The following is a 24,636-nucleotide window of genomic DNA, read 5'->3' on the forward strand; positions in this document are numbered from 1 at the left end:
CCTCATTGGGATTGGGCAAGGAAGTGGGATCTGTTTTTGTGCTTTAATTGTAGTTCTGAGCTTTGTAGTTATACAGAAACCCTAGAAAGTCATGAACATGGATTAAGCCTGTGAAACATTAGTTTTGGGGGAGATGCGCTGTTCACTGATGTGTTAGGAGAGTTGTTGCAGTAGGTGGATGTACCAGCAAGCGGATCCTCAATCTAACAGCTGTCTCGTAGCTTTACTGGTGTGGTGTCGGTACAAGTTCCTTACATTTGAAAGGCAGATGAGCACACTCTTTCTTTCATTCAACAGTGTCTAGCTGAAGAAAACTCTCACCTGGGGAAGATGAAGCAAAATTGTGTGGGTCTTGCAGTCCCTTCTAATGTTAGTGGCTGCTACTGCAGCAGCCACGAGCAAGGAGAGTGTGATGGAGTCCTCACTCCTAGAGGAAGTCAAAATGGGGTTTCTGGTGGGATGCTCCTGTGGTCTCCTATACTTCTGTCCAGTCTGGGGGTGAGGATTTCTGCCAGACCAGGTTCTTTCCTGCTAGCAGAATTCACTAAGAAAAAATGAGGAAAGGCTGCATCTGTAATGTGTGAATGATCAACTGATCACCCCCCTCCACTAACTGTCCATGAAAGCTGAATAAAAAAGCAGTATTCAGCGTCTGGATGACAGTGCTTTGTTTCCAAAGGCAATAATTTGAGGCTTTTCTCTTTCTGAATAGCACCCATGCCAGTGTTTAGTGCTGCTCAGTGGTATTATCATGAGATTTAATCATAATCAAAGGTCCGTTAAACAATGGACCTGAAAAGTTTTTGAATGGCTTTCACTCTCCTGTATTTTGGAAAAGCTCCCAGTACGAAGATACTTAGTTTTTTTTTGTTTGTTTGTTTGTTTGTTTGTCTGTTTTTAAGGCTTTGGAAATGATCACTGTGTTGCTTTGCACTCTTATTTCTGCTGTGAGGAAGATGAAGTTATTGTCAGCACTAGAAATAGAAATGTAGAAATATTAGCTTAAATTCTGCATCAGTCAGTGGTAGGGACTTGACCTGCTTGCCCTTGGTTAGTATTTCTTTTAAAATCATATCAGATTTAATCAGCAGTTTGGCACTTAAATGACAGTGCCATAACAGATACCATATGTTAAAACAATATTACTAGCTACACTATAGCTGAATATAGCTGTACTGTAACTAATCTAGGAATTATTGGATCAATTCTTGGATCAGAACCTACGAATTATTGGGGTAACCCACCCTGAAATATATTGCCAGCTGTGCTTCCCATCCGTTTTTCCATTCTTCTTGTTTAGAAGGTACTGCCAAAAAAAACTAAGCTAAGCATTGCTAAGCAGTCAAAGGAAATCAGCCCTCTCCTTTCCCCTCTGATCTCTGTCATGCATACCATTTATTTCACATTAAGTGAAATGAATCAGCAGGCTGAACTTTAAGATGAACTTGTCCTGTAAAACAATGCCTTCATCATGGAAAAATAAATCTATAACACAGTTAAAGGTAATTGTCATTTTTGAAAATCTTCTTTCTCTAGAGTCCTACTCAAGTGGGAACTGCTCTTCAGGTTTTCTATAACCTTGGAACTTTGAAGGATACCATTGCTAACGTGGTGGATGGGTACTGCACGGCCCTGGAGGAGAACATCAAAAATGCTTTGGATATCAAAGTATTGACCCAGCCGTCTCAAACTGTTGCAAGAGGTATGATACTTGTTTCACAGAGATCCCTACCTGATCTTTTTTGACAGAAATACTGTATGTTGTCAAAAGAAACTCACATCCCAGCCTGTTAAATGTTTCCCTGCTTGCTTTAAATGGTAGATGATGGCAGTACTCATCTAATACAAAACTAAAATGTTTGTTGTTATTGTGCTCAGAGGTTTTTCTATGATTTTTCCCCTCTCTCTTTTCCCCCGCTTTCCCAGGAAATTGCCTTCATTAGTTTACAACTTGGCAGTGTTTTCTTAGGAGTTTGTCATGGAAAGCTGAATCCAAATTTTTCTTTCTTTGTGTCGGTGGAAGGATCATAGATGGCAGGGATGTCACCCACTGCATCAGGTTACCTCATCCAGGGCCGAGAAGGACATGGACATATTAGAACAAGTCCAGAGGAGGCCCATAAGGATGATCAAGGGGCTGAAGCACCTCTCCTGTGAAGATAGGCTGAGGGAGGTGGGGTTCTTCGGCCTGGAGTCTTCTTTAGGCCTTACAGCGGCCTTCCAGTGCCTAAAGGGGGCCTGCAGGAAAGCTGGGGAGGGACTCCTTGTCAGGGGGTGTAGTGACAGGACAAAGGGGAATGGTTTTAAAGGAAAAGGGTAGATTTAGATTAGATATAAGGAAGAAATTATTTACTCTGAGAATTTAGTTATACTTTGCCTAATGCAGCCAAGCCTACTCTCAGCCTTCTTAGTGGCAAGGGCACATTGCTGGCTTATGTTCAACTTGGTGGCCACCAGGACCCCCAAATCCTTTTCTGTCAACCTGCTTCCCAGCTGGGTGTCACCCAACATGTACCGGTGCGTGGGGTTTTTCCTCCCCAGGTGCAGGACTCTGTTCTTTTCCTTGTTGAACTTCACAGGGTTCATGCCAGCTCACCTCTTCAGCCTGTCAGGGTCCCTCTGGATGGCAGCATGGCCCTGTGGTGAATCAGACGCTCCTCCCAGTTTTGTGTCATCCACAAATTTTGTGGCATCCACAAATGAGGGTGCACTCTACCCCATCGTCCAGATTGATAAAGAAGATGCTAAACAGGGCTGGATACAGTATTTACCCCTGGGGTACTCTGCTCATTACTGGCCTCCAACTAGACTTTGCACCACCTATTACCACCCCCTGGGGCCGTCCATTCAGGCAGTATTCAGTCCACCTCACTTGTGTGCTCATATAGCCCATGCTTCAACAGCTTGTCTGTGAGGATCTCATGGGGGACAGTGTAAAAAGTGTCAAAAGTCTTACTGAAGTCCAGGTAGATAATTTCCCTCTCATCCATCAAGTTTGTGATTTCATTATAGAAGCTTATCAGGGTAGTCAAGCATGATTTCTCCTTGGTGAATCCGTGTTGACTACTACTCCTGATTATATTCTCTTTCATGTGCCTGGAAATGGTCACCAGAATTGGCAGTAATGAAAATTTAACACTTAAAAAAAAACAACATACACACAAAAAAATGCTTGCAATGAGTTTGAGATCTGAAAATATACATGTAGATGTGGAATATAGTATAGAAAGTATAGAAGTTGCATACCCTTCAGCTGGAATATCACTTATTTTAGTTCACCTGTACGTTTACGTCCTGAGCTGAGCTGGTAATATCCTGCTTTTATATGCTGCGATATGCTCATTGGCACAACCATGGTGTTTCTGTGGAGGCTGCTCTGATTTTTTTAAAGTAAATTTCTTATGTCAGTGTATGCATAAAGATCTCTATTTGTAATATTTTAATTTTCACGTGTGAAATCTGAAGTGTGCTGTTGTGTGTTTTTAAAAACACATATAGGTGGCCCTGGTAGAGCTGCTATGCCAACACCTGGGAATACAGCAGCTTTTCGAGCTGCTCTCTGGACAAACATGGAGAAACTCATGGATCAGATCTGTGCTGCTTGTGGACAGGTACTCAACAGCTAATTAATGCTTGTCTGGTGAGGCAATTTTGCATGTAAGTTAATAGAAGGTGTCACTTTTCCACTAAATAATTTATTTTCTTACAGGTGCAGCACTTGCAGAAACTATTGACAAAGAAGAGAGATCCTATTTCACATGTCTGTTTCATTGAGGAAATAGTTAAGGTAAAGTTTTAATTTAGATGAATACATTTTAGTAATTCTGTTTAGGAAATTGCCATGAGGGAAAGCTTTTGTTTAAAATTTTAGAGTTCCATAACAATTTGTAATTATATTAATGGGAAAGTGGTAAAAGTCACATTAACACTGAAAGCTGTATTTATGGTCTGTGGGTTACATCTGTAGGATATAAACATGTTCTTTTTATAATAATTTCTTTTGTTTTCTTTAAACGGAGCCAATAAGACACTACTGTCAGTTTTTATTACTGATCATTAATGTCATTCCATAAAATACCATGTGATTTGAGCAATTAATTAAGTCTGTTAGTTAGCATAGGAAAATGTGTCTTCATCTAACACTTTCAGCCATCTGTTTCCCAACTTCTTGGCAATTTTTTCCTTGAAAAATAATCATGGCTGTTCTTTTGAATACCTATTCTTCCCCATTCAATTGCATTGTTTTCTATTCATATTTGGAATAATTTGATTAATGATCTCCTTTAGTGTTAGGAACAGTGTTACTGAAGCTTTCTCGTCTACCAAGGTAGATGAGAAGATACAAAAACAAAAGATGTATTTACACAGACATCTCCTTTTCCATGTATATGGATGGATTTTTAATTTACATGATTTTAATTTTTGAAATACATTGGGGAAACTGTTCATATGCAAATGTGGTCTTCTCAACAGTAAAAGCAAATAATGAAGGTTGAACACAGCATATAAGTTTATCTGTCAGTTAAGCTGAGCTCCAAAAGATCTTGCATAGAACATTGTTTTTCTGTGAGGTACTTTAAACATCTTCCTGTATCATAAAGAAACAAAACAACAACAACAAAACACAACTCCAGAAAGCTTATAAAGTTTTAGCGTATTTTCTACATTGAAAAGTTTGATTTGGCAAAAGTATCTATTATTGCCTGGGTGGATCCCTCCAGTAGATCAGCACTTTAAAGGAGAAACCTGGAGAAAGAAGGAGGAACTCTGGAAGGTTTGGGAAGAGTTTGGATGGAAAGGGAGCTGAGATAAATGAACTTGTAGCGTTGATGGGTAGCTCCTATCCTGAGCCTGTGCTTCTCAATTTCACTCTTTCCATTGGTAGAATGGCATTTGAAAATGGGATTTTTTTTTCTGGTTGTCGAAGATGGTAATGAAGGGAAGCCAAAGGAAATTTTTTATCATTATGGAGAAACAACGTACAGGTAAAAAAGATCTCAATAGAAGCTAGATGCAGAGTAGATGCAGAATAAGGAAAAAAACAAAGGTTTTGGGGTTTTCGTATGCTAAGCATCTTCCTTGTTACCTTTTATAACTCTTCCTTCCCGTTGACTTCATACCACAGGATTACTTACTTCTAAGAGATAAATTGTGTTTTCCAGATAAAACCCATCTATTTGTTTCTCCACACTTATCCCACTTCCAATTAGTTGGCTCTTCAGCAGGACTTTTGGCAGAGCATAACACCAAGCTGGACAGTTGTCATTCTCAGTGAGGCATCTAAGGAGCAGTGGTGCTTCCTTGTCTAGTTCTACCAGAACTCTCTTAGCACGAGACAGTACTGCTGCTAGCACTGACGCTTTGCCTTCTTCTTACCTACGTGGTTCATTGTAACACAGTGTTTTTCTTGGCCATTCTCGCAGTTGTACCATTTTTCATAGTGTCCCCTGAAAAGGAGGACACTCTGAAAGCCTACAGATGGAGAAGTGACACCATGCAGTACCAGCTGTTCTTTAGACAAAATCAGACAAGTACTAGATGCTGCTGAAATTCAAGAAAGCATGTACAGATGGCTGTATGGGAGAGCAAGAATTGTTGTGTACATTGAAAATAGATATAAGTAAGAAATTGATAATTTGCCATTTACTAATGAAGATTCCATCTATTATTAGAACAAACTGAAACAACATGCTTTCCCTACCAGCTGTTCTGGACAGGCAGAAAAGTTGGATTTTCTTTATCATTTTGGAATTCATTAATAAACTGAGCAAATGAACAAAACAAACTAAAGGTACTGACATTGTATACATTCACTAGGGCAGCATGCCCACACCAGGAGAGAGGAAAACGAATCATCCACTCTACAGTCTGTGCACTAATTACTGTTACTGATGTCAACATTATTATTATAGTCATCTTCTGCAGCAGCTGCAGTACCACTTTGCCTGTCCATCTGCTTCCTTGTTTTGATTATTGCAGTGCAAGTATCATCCTAGGAAGCAGAAGAGGAGACCCAGCTTTTTTAAAGCACAAGTCCTTTAAAAGCAAGGAAGCAACTTTTTTTTTTTTTTTTTTAAATCATTCTCTTTTTTCCATTGGGAATTTTTTTCTGTCCTTCCCTTCACAGATAGCATAGCCTGCATCTTCTCTGTTATGATCTCAAACATGTGCTTTCTGGCCTTCTAATTACCTGTTACCATAATGATATTTAGTAGTGTTGTAGCATGTTGTATCCAAAAATTAGTTTTAAACACTAATTAATTAAAGGATTCACAAAATCTATGTAAAATAAATGACCAACAACTACTACAACAGAAAACACTAAAAACCAACCAAACAAAAACACACACACACACACAAAAACAACACAAAACCACTGAAATTCAAAAATCTGACAGATGGAGAAACTGAGGCATAGAACTTCATAAATTTATAAATACTGAGGTTCAGCAGCAGGGCAATGACAACACCCACAGCTTTTCTACACTGTGGTTTCTCTCATTAGTAACAGAATTCACTTCCAAATTTTTTCACCATTAAATACGGACAAGATTTAAATGACATACCATGATAATCATGTAAGCCTTCCCTTTGCACATCTGGATTTTCATATTTGTCCTCTGCCACAATATTAAATGTATGTGAAGGAATTCACGTCCCTTTTGAGAAGTCATGCACTCAGTGTACATTGTTACATTTCATACTTGTAATGAAATATAGATTTGTTACCAATCTGTAAGTATGCAAATTACAATTTTAATTTCTCCAAAAGATCTAGACATATTTAAATGAGAAATACTCTTGTTTTAAGACTGAATGGACATTTTTAGTGGCAACTTTTCGTGTCAGGGAGTGTAGTGATAGGACAAGGAGTAATAGTTTTAAACTAAAGAGGGCAGATTTAGATTAGATATCTGGAAGAAATTATTTACTCAGAGGGTGGTGAGGCATTGGCACAGGCTGCCCAGAGAAGCTGTGGATGCCCCGTCCCTGGAGGTGCTCAAGGCCAGGCTGGATGGGGCTTTGGGCAACCTGGTCTGGTGGGAGGTGTCCCTGCCCATGGCAGGGGTCGGAATGAGTTGATCTTTCATGAGTTCCTTCCAACCCAAGCCATTCTGTGATTAATGACTAGATTTAAGTTCATGAGTGAAGCTAAGAAAATTAAGAATTCATAAATTATAATTTATGGTTTTGTGGGAAAACAAATACAGGTTTAATTATGCATTTTTTTAAAGGTGGGATAATTTTTTCATTATCTTGAGGGAAACATTAGAGTTACAAACATGACTTAAATAATATGAAATTGATATTTTTATTCACCTAGTGACTGGCTACTTACATCACTTCTTTCAATTGCTTAATTCACCTTCAAAGAGCTAATAGGTTACTCCAGTTTACTCTGCTTTATTTCGCTCTTGCAATGTGTAGTGACTAATCCTGTTTCAGCTATTTTAATATCTAAACCACAATTGACTTCAGCGTAAGTCACAGCAGAGCACATCATTCTGTGACAGCCAGTTTCCTAATTAGAGATAAGAATCCCTCTAAGCCCCTTGTAGAAGTGTTGAAAATGATCTCTGATCCTTATCTATTTTGGGTCCTTCACTCCTACATAGGCATCAGTGAACAGTTCTTCAAAGTGAGAAACAACCTTAAATGCAGCAAATGATTATTTGGGGGCGGCCGGGGGTGGTTGGGTTGGTCAATAGAAAGGGTGAGCTGGGTTCTGTGCTCCCAAGGGAAGGGAGGCAGGGAAGAAGTCATGTCTGCAAGAGGGCAGACCTGCCTTTGATCTCCTTTGGTCTGCTGATGTCCGCATTTCTTAACAGCTTGGAAGCCTGCAAAATCTGTCATTTACGTAAGCCTCTGGGTACAAGAATGAGCTGAGAGTTATAGGGAGTGTTGTTATGTACTTTGTGGAGGGCTCTTATCATTGCCTCTCCTGATGAACGTTTGGTGAGTAAGCAGGCTATTTTCTTGAGTTGTCAACGCTGGCAATGTGAGGTGTTAACGATACAGAAGGGAATGTCCTCATGATTACATAAGATAAAGAAAATAAATTGAAAATATAAATGTTTATTTCCCAAAGTGTACTTAACATTTCACCTTCTTACATCTCCTCCCCTGTCAAACTTGTTAAAAATGTTGCTGCTTTGAAGTTATTCACATCTAACATCATATATTCACATTCAGTTGACCCAATTAAAAATAATCCCAAGTGGAAAAAATGCAAAATAATCTAATTACTGCCTTACATGAATTCATGAAATAATCTTTCCCCTATTATTGAAAGTATCGATCTTTTGTAGAAGCAGATTTGGATTATTTGTTCACCGTTTCTACTGGAGTTTCTGTTTAATATTTAAGCATTAGATCTCCATGAAGTGTGTAGTTAAACACAGGTGAATGAGCAGGTTTGCTATCCCCAACATAGTGAAGATGCTCTTAATTTCAAACCCACAAATTGTTAGGCTGAATTCTGTTGCAAGATTTCCCTAAAATAATAATAATAAAAAAATCTAATTTAAGAGTCTTGATTCTAGTTTTAGATGATCTACATGTCCACAGCTAGCCGTGTTAAAAGTAATTCAGAGCTGGTGTAATGGTTTTCTAGTGCATCTTCTCTAGGACTTTAATCCTGTTTCTCTGCCAGAAATGTGCAGCTATAAAAAGAAGGGATGATGTTGAGGTTGCTTGGCTTGGTAGGTGAGAGTGACCTTTGTTGGTTTTCACTACTTTTGTGTTGGGGTCTGTGCAGATCGCAGTTCGGTGATGACTGAAAATTATTAAGTCAGCTGAATTTAAGTCAGATTGCTATTGGGAAATAAATGCATTTAATGGCAGCTTTGCTTTTCATCATTATTCTTGTCAGTCTTACTTGAACGACTGGGGGTTGAATGGGCATGGTAACAAACTACCCCGTCATCCTTGGCTGAGGTACATAATAGTCAAGGTGAAAGCAGAGTTGAGGTGCAGCTGTGCATACTGAATCAGTTCCCTGGACAAAAGGCAGCTGTCGAGTCCCTTGGGTAGTTACTGGCTTTTGGAAACACTAAGTTCATTTACTTCCATATGATACATATCTTGCAAGAGCACGGAAGGATTAATTAACGTTTTTAAGTAGTTTGAAGATACAGGACACTGTTTAAGACCTGAATATTTTTGATTGTTACAAATAAGTTTTTCTAAGGAATCATGCAGGAATTCTAATATTAGAATTGGGAAAATGCAGTCTTTACTTTCTAGTTAAGAACATTATATTAGAAAAAAAAAAAAGATTTTATTTCTTCTGTCCGATGCATATAAGGAGACCTGGAAGTCTAGAAACTATTGCACCTTGGGTATGAAATGATCAACACAGTGTAATGAAATTCTGTGCCCTGCAGTAAAACAAAAAATCAAGGTCATTTTTAAAGTCATGTTGTCATTTATTGACATGTGTTCACCTACAGTGGTCTAATGTAGACAACATTAGAAATTCATATGCATATAGAAATTCATATCTTTTTCAAAATTTAATCTAGACTACCTTGAGAACACAGAAAAGGTTTACTCAAAACACACAAAACACACTGAATTTTTCTGTTTCTTTACTGATTAATTGCACTACTGATGGTTTTTTGTTCGCAGTCTCACATTTGGCAATTTTGTTGCTATAGAAATAGTGCAAATAGATTTTCTTATTTCTGTTCCATAAGATCTTGCTGTACAAAATTGTTAAAGCATTTGCATTGTTGCTTTATCAGTGGAAAAATATTTAGGCTGTCCTTTAAACGTCTTCTGTTTTTAGAGCAATGTTCTCAAGTCCCATATTTCTTTATGGTGGAGCCTTTGATTACAGATAGAAAACACTGTACGTATTAGTATGCAAAGCCTGATTTCAGGAGCCTGCAGCAACTAGCTTCATGGTAATATTCACTATATTGTTTTACACTTCAAAGAGGCTTCACAATAAAGATTTTTTCACACTCTACTCAAAGTATTAAAATTTCTACAGGGAAAAATAAGTTGGAAGCGATTGTCATGAAGTGGGAGCCAGTTTAGAATCAGTGGGTCAGATTTATTATTTGAATGTTAGAATAGCTATTTGAGACAAACACAAATATGATAATTCACAGATGGGAAATTATACTCATTAAGTTCTAAATTTACAGTGTGGAGGAAATAGAGATGTTTGTAAAAATAAATATATGTCTTTTCAGCATCTTCTTGTATTCTTGTCTAATACTGAATAAGGGGATGCTTTCATTCTCATTCCTTGAATTTAGATTTAATGTCAGATGCCAAGCAGTTATATTAAGAACAGAGCTCAAGAGATTTCATTTCTGTAATAGCAAAGTTAATTAGAAGCTTGGTATGTTTTTAAAAAATGAAGTAAGCTGTTCTGTTTTTATGTTTGAACAATTTTTAAGTCAGTTTTCCAGGCTGCAACATTAATATTATTGTAGAGTAATATTGGATGCAGATCTTCAAATATCATTGCTCTGATGGTACTGGTACTCAGCTCACTATTGTTCAGTGGTTTATTAACTTACTAGTAGCTATTAGTGGAAAATGGGTTATAGTTTTTGAACTGTGAAATCAAGTCACTTCCATGTGAGTAAGTGGGAAGGGAGTTTTAGCACTTTGATTTTGTCAGCCTGTATTTTTTCCACCAAAGATAATCTTGTAATCCTGTAAACAAGGAACATTAATCTAAATTTCAAATCTATACAGCTGAGTAATAATGTCACTTTGCACTATTAACTGGACTGCAGACATGCTATAATGCAATGCATTGAAGGTATAAAGACTATTGAAAAAAAATGATTTTTAATGTGCCAGTATATGCATGTATTTTTCCTGTTCATTTCATACCAATATATGAATACTTAGCACCAGTCATTGCATAGTGGCTAATTGAGTTTGCAGTCTCTCACAGTTGCACTGCATGCTGTAACAGCCTTCTTTTTGAAGCTTTGAGACTCAGCTTTTTGTGAACATAGGCTTATTGACATGTGGCTTAAAATCTCTGCCCGAGAGGCAACGGGGCTGCTTTTAATTTGGCATCTACTAAATATAGACCATTTCTATGCTAGACTATCAAAAGTTAAACTTTAGCCATTAGAATATTAAATTTTCACACTTATTCATGCTTATATTATTGGAGACAGATTCCATTTTATTTCTTTACGGTAGAAAGATTTACTTAAGAAACCATTATCTTAAAATATGCTTTGTACAGAAATTGCTCAATATTATTATCTGCGCAAAGTATTGGCAACAGTAGCTTCATATTAACAGTTGAAACTAATTGTACAAGGTGAACACTTTTTTTTTACTGATTGTTGATTATGGCCCTGGTTCAGCAAAGCACTTAAGGACATTCTTAATTTCACATAAATAAGAAACACAATGGAAGTCTAACAGGCTGCCTTGCATGTATTATTCTAATAAGGGTAAACTTTGTTGAATTACGGCTTACACTAATGATTTTTGTCCAGTTCATGTAGTGAGCCCTACTGCTGAGAAAATTCATTGCCATTTGTGGTCTAGCCTGATGGACATATTTTGTCTGATTTATGTGTGTAATTTCCATAAGCAAGTAATTCCTATGTGAACAGTGTGTGTGACTGAATACATAATTTTTAAACAGTATGAAAAATGGAAAAATTGTACTGGATGGGTCAGACTGGAACCTGATGCATTTTTCTATTTTACTCTGTATAGATGAAAGTGGATTTCCTAGGAATAACATTTTCAAAAGTAGCTCGTGTTTATAGTTCATATGTTTTTCAAAAAGCACCTTAATTTCCCTGGTTCTGGCCAGCTGTGCAGTAGGTCAGAATGGCAGAGGGTTGCTCTGGTTGATGTTAATGGGCAGTTCAGTTTATTTCTGACGACAGAGAATCGGCAAGAGGAAGACGGACCTAAACTGCCTTGCACTACGCACAGACTTGCATAGAGGCTACTAAATGGAGTAGCCTCAGCTGCATCACTTCTGGAGAACATAGTGGTCACTGGGCACAGCAAGAGCAGTAACAATTTTTTTGATTCCCAGCATGAGTTGGTAGATTATTAGTTTATGTAAGTGCAGTTTAGATACAGGAGCATTTTCACAGTACATTTCTATGAAAAAAAATAGCCAGTTCTGTGGCTGATCTTAACTTCCCAACCCTTTTGCAATGGTGCAAACTCTGATTTCCGTGCAGATTCTCTCTACTGTGAGGTCAAAATAAAGGATCCGATTTGGGGGAAAAATCCTGTTTTGCCATTGTAGTTCTACCGTTTGTTGAAATTAATGTTCATAGATCTCATTAAGTTGTATTCGCTAGAGGGCAAATATGTATATGTCAACCTGAATCTCGCCTGTCTTGAGTTTTAGATACCATCAGTTACAAGCAAGGCTCTTTTGTTGAAGAAGGAAGGTATTGCATGAAAAGAGGATACAGGATTATATTATATGCTAAGGTGTAATAATTTCCTTCAGAAAGACTTCAAATTATTTATTTTTTGGTGTATACTATGCAATGTACACCTGAAACAGTTTTGCCCCAGGTAACTGTAATGTTGGACTTTCTGGCTAGACCTCAACTTCCAAAGCTTTGTGTGTTTTCTGCCTTATCAAACATTTCCACTGTTGGGGGTGGAATATGAGGGAATAGTGACCTTTTTCCAGTGTTGGTTATGGAATAGGAAGCTGGTGGAAGATGATTGCCACAGAGCTGCAAAGATAATCGGATGCAGTTCATTACTCATCTTGTCAGCTGCTCCTGCTACAAGGGATTGTATCACAAGATGTTAATCTGCTTGTGACTAGATTTTAAAGCAAGCATTTTTGTTGGGGGTGTGTGTGTCTGTAACTTCTTTCAGTTTCATATAGTTTTCAGAAGCAAGAGAAACGGAAAATTCCCAGTTTAAGGTCTCAGAATGTTACTTGATAAAAATATTAGCACATCATTTTTAGTTCTGCTACAAAAATATGATGGTACGCTGCAAAAAGCTGTTTAATTGCAGAAGCAGTTCTTTTTAAGCTAGTGATGAGGTTGTGTGTTTACTGAATAGTGGAAGTTAGTCTGCTAGGCGCCAAGTATAGACACAAGACAGAGCTGAATCAAAAAGAATCCTTTTTACATAATAGATGACTAATTTAAGTATATCCAATGCTCCCATACGTTGTCTACCAGTGAGGACATTTGGTATAAGTATGGTGTAGTAGAGGATCAGGTTCCTTGCTTACATACTACAAAAGTACAGATGACAAGAATGCAATTTCAGGTAGATTGCAGCTTCTCAAAGTTTAAAGCCCAGAAGTGCTGTTCCTTTCTGATTCCGTTGGGACATTGCTCACAGTGCTGTGTGAAGCAGAGGGGAAGACTTATAAACTTACCATTACGATGAGTCAATAGATGTGCTGTGTACATTTCAGGCAAGCAGTGCTGCCCTTTACTCTTCCACCTTTATTCCATCAATTTTTTTAAGTCCTTGAAGTTGTCCAGTCCAAGGAGAGGGAAATTCCTTCAATTTCTCTGCTAAGCTGGGGAAAAACACTCCGTTTGCTACTCTTTTTTTGTGTGTCCTTTTCTAATATTGATTATTAACAAATGGGATTGCACATTATATTTGTAATAGTTAAATTATAACTTCCATTGTGACCTACAGCACAGAAGTAATCTCTGTTAGAATACTTTCTTTAAGAAATAAGCAGCCAGGTACCTAAAAGTATTTAAGAAAATAATATATTGAGGTGATGTTTAAGCAAAGAAATTACAGGTTTAAACAAAATAAATAAATGGTTTCTGGCTGCTCATGGTTGCATATGGCACTCTTTACTCCAGCAGGAATATCTAATGCTTTGCTCTGTTCCAATTTCGGTAACTACAGTCCACCCACTTAAATACCCCCTGGTGTTTGCGTAGGCAACAGTGTTTTCTAGTTCCTGCCACAAACTCTTACGTGGTCTTTTGTGTACTACATTTCACCACCAGCTGTATTTCACCTCCAGAGTGACTGCATCTCAGCACTGGACAAAGTGAAACATCCTACATCACATCACAGAAGCAACCAGCAGGAACTCCCTAGATAATGTTTTCAGTTGTTCCAAAACTGTGACATTAATCATTTTTTTCCCTAAACATTTTTGACTGCATAGTCAATCAGTATAAAATGGTTGAATTTTCCATGTACTTTTCCCCTCTGTTTCTCCTTCTACAAATTACAGTTGGATAGCCAAGCCATAAGGGCCTAGATCATTATGAATTTCTGTGTAAATGAATACCATTTGCCTGGGTCAGAAGAAACAAGCTAATGGGCAGAGGTTTAATTGCTACAGCTGTGTCTGCTATGCATGTGTTTACATGAGTACATAGGTATATACATCCGAGTTTGTACTTACGTATGGTTATGTACAAATGTTACATATTTTCACAAAAAAAAAAATGAAATGTCAGGTTTATGTTGCTCTTACTTGTCACAGTGCTGAATCACAATTAAGACAGAAATGTGGAGGGATTGCAAGCAAGTTTGCATTCAAGACCATTTAATCATTGTATTTTCTGCTGAGACTATGACAGAGGTGTAGATGGTGATTACATTAATGAAAGAAAGTTGTTTGAAGGTGCTCTATAAGTCTTTTTCTGCATCCATTAGATTATTTTGAAATTGAATTGAGTTACTATGCTGAACAGGCAAACGATGTTCCAGGTTGGTATAGAGAATATGAAAGCTAATTACTTTACTTCATAGTTTATGTGAAAGGCCATTTGTTTTATACTAATTTTCGTATTTCAAATGTGAAACTGTGAAATGAAGAGCTGAATGATTTCACAGTTATGCTATAGTAATAAATTTACCCCAAAAAAGACTTTTCATGCAGTATACCTTCTGAATCACTGTCTAAAATTATCATTTTATTTTTCCCATATATGAAAATCAACTACAATTTTACAGAAAATACAAACATAGCTATAAGATGGGGTTACTTTGGTTTTTAAATCCATAGGTGTCCTCAAGCAGTCACAAATGAGATCCCATCATTCCCGTTGATTTTAGTTTTCTATGTTAATTCTCATACATTTTACGGGTGTGACGCCCTGTCCCTCTGGTTACCCAACAAGATAAAAGATGTTCTCTCTTTCTTCTGACCCACAGATTTTATCATTCTTTGGATATCTTTAGAGATAAAGGATACAGTTGGATGAATTCTGTGTCTAATCTCAGAATTTGTGAAAGCATTCTGACTGATAATATGATAAAAAAAAAAGTGTACATTTGACAGATGTGCAGGCTTTATATCAATTATTTAAGATAATAGTTTTTGAATTGAAAACTTGAGCTTGAACTTGCAATCTTTCAATGACCAGATTTTCAGATTCAATGCCTGTTCCCTGTTAGTGCAGGGCATTTTAAATACCCTCATTGCTTTCTATGTTAGTGCCTGTGCAAGTGAATAGAGTGCTTTCTTTATAACGTTGTCATGTTAAGTAATTCATTTTGGACTAGCTAGACTTTTATATTTGAAAGAGCTTATGTTGTTAAGAAGAACTAATGTTTAGTTTAGTTTTATTGTTTTTCCATTTTTCTCATAGCGAAGTCATTGGCAGCACCAAAAGGAAAACTGAGAAAATGCACTGACTGCATCCTCTTTGACAGTGATTTCAGTCTTGAGTCCTTTGCTTAAACTCATCTTTATCTGTGAATATTGTGCTTTGGTTTAAAAACTATGGTGTTTCAGATTGAGTTGGGATAGAATCATAGAATCATTCAGGTTGGAAAAGACCTCTAAGATCATCAAGTCCAACCATAATAGAAACAGACAAGTGCCAACCTAAAATCCGTGTAATTGCTGACATCCGTAAGCGTTGCTGAGTATTTTGCTTTTCATTTATGGGTGTTTTACTGAAAACTTTTTGCTGATAATCCTTAGTATCCTTAGCATCCTTAGTGATTTAGTCAAATTGCTTAATTTATACAGTAGGGTCAATATATTGCGTATATATACCATGCAATCAAGAAAAACATTCTGAGCTTTCCCATCCAGGGAGGTGCTCAAGGCTGGGCTGGATGGGGCAACTTCATTCAGTGGGAGGTGTCCCTGCCCACGTCAGGGTGGGCTTCAAGGACCTTTCCAACCCAACCCATGCTGTGATTCTGTGACTCTAAAACACTGGATGGCCTCCCAGGTGTCTAACAGGTGACCAGGATAGGTTACCCACCATCGGGTCTTGCAGTTTTTTCCACCTCAAGCATACAGACAGGAAGAGAGCAAAAGAGAGGAAGCAAGATCATGATTTAATGGTTGGTTTGAGCTTTGAGTGCAAGATGTTCAGAGGATTAACTAATCAGCCTGCTGTTTCATGTATGTCTTTTTTTGCAAGAGTACACTACCTTGTTTCCACTTCTGGCAGCAAGCCTTGTTGACACAAGGTGGTGAGGAGTCAACTGTGAGGTTCACCGTATTTCCTTGTTTTTCATGGGTTTTGAAGCTGGAAATTCTTTTGCAGTTCTGTGTGAAACAGAGCAGCATGGACTGGTTCTGGTCCCTGCTCAGTGTCTATAAGCATGTTGTACTGCCAGTAACATAATTGCTGTGATTTAGCCACCAAGAGAACTCCCACTGAATGAGAAGGTCATTGCAATACAAAGAGATTTTCTAACACAATTTCTAAAGTATACTACATGTATTTCTTTCTACACTCATACCTCACTCCAAAATATCTATGCATTTCTTGTGGGAGCATTTCGCTCAGGTATGAGGGAAAAGATGCCATTTGAGAGATGACTGAAGCTTTTACTTTTGTTTTTCCAAGTATTTTTTCTAGCTTTAAACTCGAGGAAAACTTCTCAGACTTCATTAGTTTTTGTTCTCAGTGGTGGTAGAAGGGCTGTGATAGAAACATTTGCAATGTTTAAGATTATTTGAAAAGGTTTTGCTTTAAAACTTTCTTTTCTTTTCTCCCTTGCTATCAGGATGGCCAGTCTGATATTTTGTACAAATTCTGGACTGCAGTAACTCAGACTCTCTCCTCTCAGTTTCAGTCAGCAACAGACTGTAAGTATTTGGTATAAATGATTTGTAATGTGTTTTGTAGATATTTTGAATCTCTCATTTCTATAAACTCTTTGTGCATTATCTTCTCTACTAAAACTATATGAGTGGTTCACTCAGTGCTTGGTCTGTGAATTTAAATTTTTTATGGTTTTATAACCAAACAGGATGGTCTTTCTAAACTGTGATCAGGTTTTCAGAAAAAAGAAAAAAAAGTTTTCTGTTTAATTAATTAGTAGTAATTAATATATATATATATATATATATGTATGTTTTTGGAACTGCACATGTAAGTAAAAAGATTTGGAATGGTGCATTATTCTTTCCAAAGTGGATGGGTTGGCCAAAATTGTAAGTAGTAATTTGATTTTAAAAAGCACTTTATACACACTTCTGTTAATGAACGCTCATCAGTATTAGTCTGTTTTTAGCCACTTTTTGATACCTTATAAACAGGAGCTGAGTTTTGTTAAAATTCTGTCTTGTCTAGATAAATGGTTAGTGTTCTCATTATACACAATATTCAGCGCATTGGTAATAAATAACTAGCAGATGCAACCAGGCAATATTAAATAAAAATCATGTTATAAACATAAAACTGTTGTCATATTAATGCAGCATGCAGCTGGGTCATAAAACCAGATGAGCTCAGTGCTTTCAGAAATACATCTTTCATGTTTGTATACAGAGTATAAAGTTAATCTTTTGCATGTACAAAAGACATAAGGTTTGCATTTATCTTTGTGATCTCAGCTACTGCATTGGCCCTTCAAAATTTCGTCTTGCCCCGCTATAAGGCAGCAGTATAATTTTGAGGAAGTAGCTGTTTGATTCATTTTCAGTGGTTGCTAAGTAACTAGATGATCCCAAAAGAAAATATATTCGTCTTGTGTTAAAACATATTCATTTTACTGTTTGCCTTAGGCATACTTTAAAAGCAGTATGTACATACCAGGGATCTCATGTTCACACAGAACATGTGCTAACTGTTTTCAGCACAAGGTTTTAAGACTGTAAAATTGTGACATCAGTTAATGGGATCAATCAACATCTCAGAAATAAGGTAACTCTTACATTTTGTCAGCAGTACCTTGACAGCTATTCAAAAATATTTTATTACTTGTGATTTTTAATGATTTTTCATATCAACGTTTGGAGAGAACATTTGGATTTTTAAACTGAGTGATGTTTTTTCTTTGCTACATCTGATTTTTGGGGAAACTACTTACAGCAAGTAGACTTTTTTTTTTTTTTTAAATAGCACATCTATATAAAAATGTTCCTTTTAACATGTAAATTTTAAGTGATTGAATTCACTGACATGAGTCATCGACCTTGAGATCTTATAGATTAGAGGAAGATCAGTATCAGAAAAATAGAATGAAAATATGAATTCATGCCAGTTTACAGGGCATGCTAATAGATGATTATCTGCTTTTGTGAGGCTGGGACAGCTTTATAAACATCATTTTGTGACCTAAAATAACTCTACATATGATAATAAATGTGAACCTTCCAGTATTCAAGATAAGAATATACTTTGAAAGGACAAGTTGACAAGCTGGGTAAAATGGGGCAGAGGTCCAGAACCTGGAAAACTTATGAATGAATGGAACAGTGTTAATCTCCTAATGTAACAGGGAAATCCATAAAGTATGAGTGATGTTAGATCAAGATTAACATCAGTCTCAACAACAGTTGAACATTTGTTTCATTTCCTGTTGCTTTCAGCAATAACACTGATTTTTCTGCTGGCTTTGTCATTCTTTATTTGACAAGCTTAGGAATTACATTTTAGGTACCTTATTTTAAGAGGTGTATGTAAAAGCATGTGCTTCCACCATCACAGTTTGTAGAGCTGGGCTCCTAGGCATTGTCTTTGTCTCTTCTGAGTATCTTGAAAGTTGCACGGCAGCACATTTCTTCCGCTGCCAAGCTATTGTTAGAAAAGCTTTATTTAGTGAGTTCTAATCACACTTTGGACTTAAATGAATAATAATACTAATAATTAAGTTTGTTACCAACCATTTCATGACCATAATTAGTATATTTAATACACAAAATAAGTTTTCCATGTCCAGTCTTTGAACTATGGAGTTTTATTACTGGAGCTTTAGATACATATCATTATCAACTGCATTTAATGTGATAGCTCATACTACTCTGAAATTAATTATAAGTATTACATTAGTAGTATGAGAGAGAATGATATTACGTATTATTCATTGACTTAAATGCATGGATACAGGTTATTCATATAAATCAAATAAATTAGTTTGAACTTGTTAATGTGCATTACTAATTACTGCTTTATTTTGCAGCCTCTATGTTTTTGAAACAAGCTTTTGAAGGAGAATACCCTAAATTACTGAGGCTTTATAATGACTTGTGGAAGCGACTGCAACAATACAGTCAGAATATCCAGAGGAATTTTAACACAAGTGGAAGTACTGATCTCTTTGCTGAACTGCAACAAATGGAAGAAGATACACAGGACATATTCATGCAAAAAAAACAAGACTATGAGTATGTATTATGAACTCTAATGCAGTACAATGTGAAGCTTGGCATCCTGCAAGAAAACAGAGTATTTTTAAAAGCTTGGTATTAATCAACTTGTCATAGCAGGAACATTTTAAAGGCTTTTTTTGGCCTCTTGTGTTTATTGTTTTGATACTATTTTGGAGCTGTGGGATTTTCATTAGATTACGTAATTAGCAGTGTTGGATTGTCTTGTCTTTCACAAAGTGCTTAGTAATATTATCTTGAAACCAGTTTTTTTTTTTTTTTTTTTTTTTTTTTTGTTTCTTTGGGAAATGAAAAATAGGGATTGTCAAAATTCAGTTTTATATATATTGATATATATATATATTGTATGCTATAAGCTACTAACAGGAGCTTTCTTTTAATGATACCACAATCACTGGAATGTGACATATGTTCTGTTTGTTATGACTCACTATCTATATGTTTATATACCATTAGGAAAACATGTTGTGAGTGGTAGATACCAGAAAGATCAAACTGAAACAGGCTTATCAAGTCTATTAGGATTTCTAGGCAAAGGAAAAAGTTCGTCAAACTTTTCTGACGATGAGGAAAAATATTTGAGAAAACTACTACTTTATCACATACACCAATACAAATACTAAGAACTGGAACTTAGTAATTTTAAGATAGGTCTTTCTATCTGAACCTTTTTATAAACATACATATACCAGGAGAGATTTTTTGTATTTTTTAAAGTATACCAGTGATCACAAGTTATCTTGTAATGAAACACTGGAATACAAAAATGTCTTTGATTGCAATTGTTATTCTGTTGGTGTTTTTACAACTGTTTGTCTTGAGAACATCTTGGATTAGGGATTCCACATAGGTCTTTCTGAAAGGGCTACAAATTCTATTGCACTACACAGAATAGCTGCCTGACCAGTTACACTATTCAAGTGAAAAGCAAGCTATTCAGTATTCAAATATTTTCAAGTATATGAATGTATTTAGAGAGTAGAAAAAAGAAATGTTGGATATTGCAAAGTTTGTATGGTCTGGAAAGATCTGATGCTATTATGTATTTGAATTTTGAATGTAATAATTTTGTCTTATAACCACAGCCCAGAAAAGGCCTTGAAAGATTCACTGCAACAATATGAAGCTGCTTATTTGTCAAAATCTTTATCTCGACTCTTTGATCCCATCAATCTTGTCTTCCCTCCTGGAGGTCGGAATCCTCCTTCTTCTGATGAGCTTGACAGCATCATTAAAACTATAGCCAGGTATGCACATATAATGCATTGCAAAATGTAATCTTCAACGTATTTTTTCTTGTATATTACGATTTCAGAAATGAGATTTTGTTAGCAGTAAAAGGTTGATTACTCTTTAATTTTAAAACTGATTAGCATAAAAATTAAGTCAGGGTTTATCTTCTGTATTTTGTTGTTCTGGAACAACTGTAATATTCACTCAAGTTTTACTGTTCAAGCTTATAAAATATGAGGAAGAGAAATTTTAAACCTATTGCCAATATCTGATATCTTAATTATTCTGACTATGTCAACAGTAAAATGATGCTTACTTGGCTGCAAATGATAATCTTTGATGTAAATCATCTCTTAGAATGAAACAGCAAGATATTAGTTGAAGACAATTATGCCATGCGGAATTTATAAAATGAGATGCTTGAATTACCAATGTATATTTACACTCATAAAGTTTTGGCTAGTCTGTTTAGTACAGCCTGGAAATGATGGGCAGTATTCACACTGTGAATGTGTGTGAGTATATTTGGGTAAAATTAAATGCTGACACTGAACTTGTGGCTGGGAGTTACGAGTGCTCAGAAGGTGCCTGTCTGTGTGGCTGCTGATGTTGTTTTCCTCCTTGCAGAGGAAAAGGGAAAAAAACATTCAGCTCTGGGACACACAGCATAAGAAAGATGTAGGCCTGTTAGAAAGAGTCCAGAGGACAGCCACAAAGATGATCTGAGGGCTGGAGCACCTCTCCGATGAAGAATGGCTGAGAAAATTTGGGTTATTTAGTGTAGAGAAGAGATGGCTCTGGGGAGACCTTATTGTGGCCTTCCAATACTTAAAAGGGGCCTATAGGAAAGATGGCAAAGGGCTCTAACAGGACAAAGGACAGGACAAAGGGTAATTGTTTTAAACTAAAAAGGGTAGGTTTAGATTAGGAATAAAGAAGAAATTCTGTAGTCTTGAGGGTAGTGAGGCCCTGGCACAGGCAGCCCAGAGAAGCTGTGGCTGCCCCATCCCTGGAGGTGTCCAAGGCCAGGCTGGATGGGGCTTTGGGCAGCCTGGGCTGGTGGGAGGCTTCCCTGCCCATGGCAGGGGGTGGAACTGGGTGGTCTTTAAGGTCCCTTCCAACCCAAATCATTATATAAGTCTATGACATGAAAATTAGTAAGCTTCAGCTGAATTTTCCAAAGTGACCTCTAGATAATGATGTTTGGGGCCCTGCAGGACTCTCAGAGAAGGATATTCCTCGTTTCTCTCCAGTTCTTGGGAGAGACTAATCTCATCACTAGCAGCACTGTGGTCCCTTGGGATGGTCCTTGTGCTTGTCTGCATTCTCAGTAGAGCATTCATGAATGCAGCCCCAGCTGAAGGAGATCCGTGGAGTTCCACGTATGAGCAATACTGCAAGAGATTTAGAAGTATTTTCCTTCTTCCATTTGTTCCCTGTCATTCCTTTGGGGCCTTTGTTACTACATAGTATTGCCTAAAACACAGCTTATTAGTTGTGTCAAGCTCAGGCATCCCCTGGGTATTTCTGCACAGCTCATGTAATTCCAGAGTTGAATGACTATGTATTCACCTGTAATGTTTGAAGGCTGCTGCCAAAGCTTGAATGTAGTTAATTGCAGTCAATATTTTTGAATGGCTTACTAATAGCGATTTCATACTGAAGTGTCATTCCTAAACTTTGCTCATTTTTACCAGAATAGGAACACTCTGAACATAAAATTCCCAAATGACTTGTTAAATTGTAAACTGAATTACAGTGCTTAGAAAGACTTGGTTATGTGTTACTCTCTCTAAATTGACATGCCACATAACTAAGTATTAATAGTTAATTTCTTATCAATTAAATACAGCACTGCTAAGGTGTTAATTAAGATTTGTAATCTTTGCTTCCAGTGAGCTAAATGTGGCTGCTGTTGATCCAGACCTCAGTTTAGCTGTTTCAAAAAACGTGGCAAAGACCATTCAGCTCTACGGTGTAAAATCTGAACAGCTTGTAAGTAATTTCAAATTTCTAAAAAATTCTGTCTTTCTATGTAAAATCTTCACTTTTTTTGTAGATTTACAACAGAACAGTATTGCAACCTAGAGAGACAAACCTTTGAATTAGCTTTACACTTGGAAATCTTTTCAGTTAAATTCTGCTTTCACATAAACAGTCTATTGATAGCAATACAATTTGTGTGGATAACTCCAAATTGCCATGTTAGTTAAAAAGCAAAGTCTAGTTGTCTTTAAGTAAAATCAAGACAGTTCAATCCTGTTTAATATTTACTACCATTGGATAGCCCATTGGTTACATGATATATTGTCTTTATGGCATTAGAATCTACTTGCAACAGGCACTTTTTGTGTATATTTATCATTTGCCATATATTTACTTGACCTTTGATTTCTTTGCACTTCTCAAATGCTTCCAGTCATTCACCATGCACTGTTATTTAATGTTAAATTGAACAGAGGAAGGGGGAAGGATTCCCAAGAAGCCAATGGGTAGTACAATGAATATCATAATTTTTAACATCAACTATTTTCTAGTGATGTCTGTTGCTAAAATGTTAATGCTTTTATTATGGAAAGATTAAAATTGCTTTGTTGCAATATGGAGACCCTCAAGAAATTGCTAACCACTTGTATTTGTGAACAAGATTTTCTCTTAAACAACGTTAATTCTGAAAACAAAATCAGACTCTGGTGACATTCCTTTACTATATGGCTCATTCAAAGACAGAGGGAATCACTAACATTTTTTTTTCAACAGTTGTCTACAAAACATTGCAGTTGTTAGGTTAGTATGGATTCTGTTTAACTTTTAGACACCTGCTGTCACTGAATAGCTTTAAAAATGTGAAATTCAATAGCAAATTCTTTGTTTAACACATCTGTTGGATGAATTGTGTTGGAAGAGATCAAATCATGGTGTCATAATTTTGGAGTGAAGTTTGCTCAGGTTGGCAGGAGTCATCATGAAAAAAAAAAGGGGGGAAAAAGAAACTTGCATCTCTATTTATCTTGGAGTGTAGAGTCAAATAGTGGCATATGTATCAGCTGTAACTGTAAAAGCACCAGGGTCTATTGTGCTCAGCACCTCTGTTAGAGTTTGAATCTGGCCAATGGCTTGTTCAAGAGCATATATAATTTTGTGATCAGCCAGCTGGCAAGTTCTCAAGAAGCCCTGAGGAAAAAAAAAAAAAGATATGTAGAAATAATCTGATGAATACATGACTTGTGGCCTTGTGTTAGTTGACTAACTAAAATAATGTAAAACTAAACGAGTTAAGAGGGAATCTAAACCCTTGAACTATACAAACTAGTGAAAATGAAACTTTGAAAAATCAAGAGACAGGATTAGTCAAATTGGCAGAGTGAACATCAGTGTACTTCAAGAATATGCCTACAAATTGTAAAACAATACAAATTGTTTATTGTAAAGCAATTTTAAAATTTAATTTAATTTTTAAATTTTTTTTTCTTTTCATACTGATACACATGTTGAAAAATTAAAACTGGAAAGATTCAACACAATTGTCAAGGCATAGCTGTATAGTGTCATCTTTAAAGTGCTAAAATATATGTATCTTGCTTAGCCTCCAGCTGCCTTTCCAGAAGAGCACGGCTGTCTCACATCTTGTGTCATGCTTGCCAGCCCTGTGCATACAGTTTAGAATTTCTTAATGTTTTTTTGGTTGATGTTGGGTTTTTATTTTTTCAGTTCAGTAGATGAAATAACAATTTCACACACACACATACACAAAAAATAATAATAAAAAATATATTTTACTAAGATTTAGACAGGAAAAATAACAAGAAAAATATTTTTCAAGATCCAAGATGTTAACTTTGGGTAAA

General features: G+C 36.5%; 1 protein-coding gene across 2 annotated transcripts in view; it reads left to right on the forward strand.

Moving 5' to 3' along the window:
* The window catches only part of COG5 (component of oligomeric golgi complex 5), a 180,265-nt gene that overhangs the window by 115,991 nt on the left and 39,638 nt on the right, over window positions 1-24,636 (forward strand). For both annotated transcript variants that reach the window (XM_068669755.1, XM_068669756.1), the window contains 7 exons: window positions 1,537-1,702; window positions 3,499-3,611; window positions 3,710-3,787; window positions 16,948-17,029; window positions 19,348-19,552; window positions 20,641-20,802; window positions 22,684-22,783. In XM_068669755.1, the coding sequence (XP_068525856.1) occupies window positions 1,537-1,702; window positions 3,499-3,611; window positions 3,710-3,787; window positions 16,948-17,029; window positions 19,348-19,552; window positions 20,641-20,802; window positions 22,684-22,783 (906 nt within the window). The remainder of the gene's footprint in view (window positions 1-1,536; window positions 1,703-3,498; window positions 3,612-3,709; window positions 3,788-16,947; window positions 17,030-19,347; window positions 19,553-20,640; window positions 20,803-22,683; window positions 22,784-24,636) is intronic.

Source organism: Anas acuta, chromosome 1 (genome assembly GCF_963932015.1).
Source record: "Anas acuta chromosome 1, bAnaAcu1.1, whole genome shotgun sequence".
In the NCBI taxonomy this organism is placed as follows: domain Eukaryota; kingdom Metazoa; phylum Chordata; class Aves; order Anseriformes; family Anatidae; genus Anas; species Anas acuta.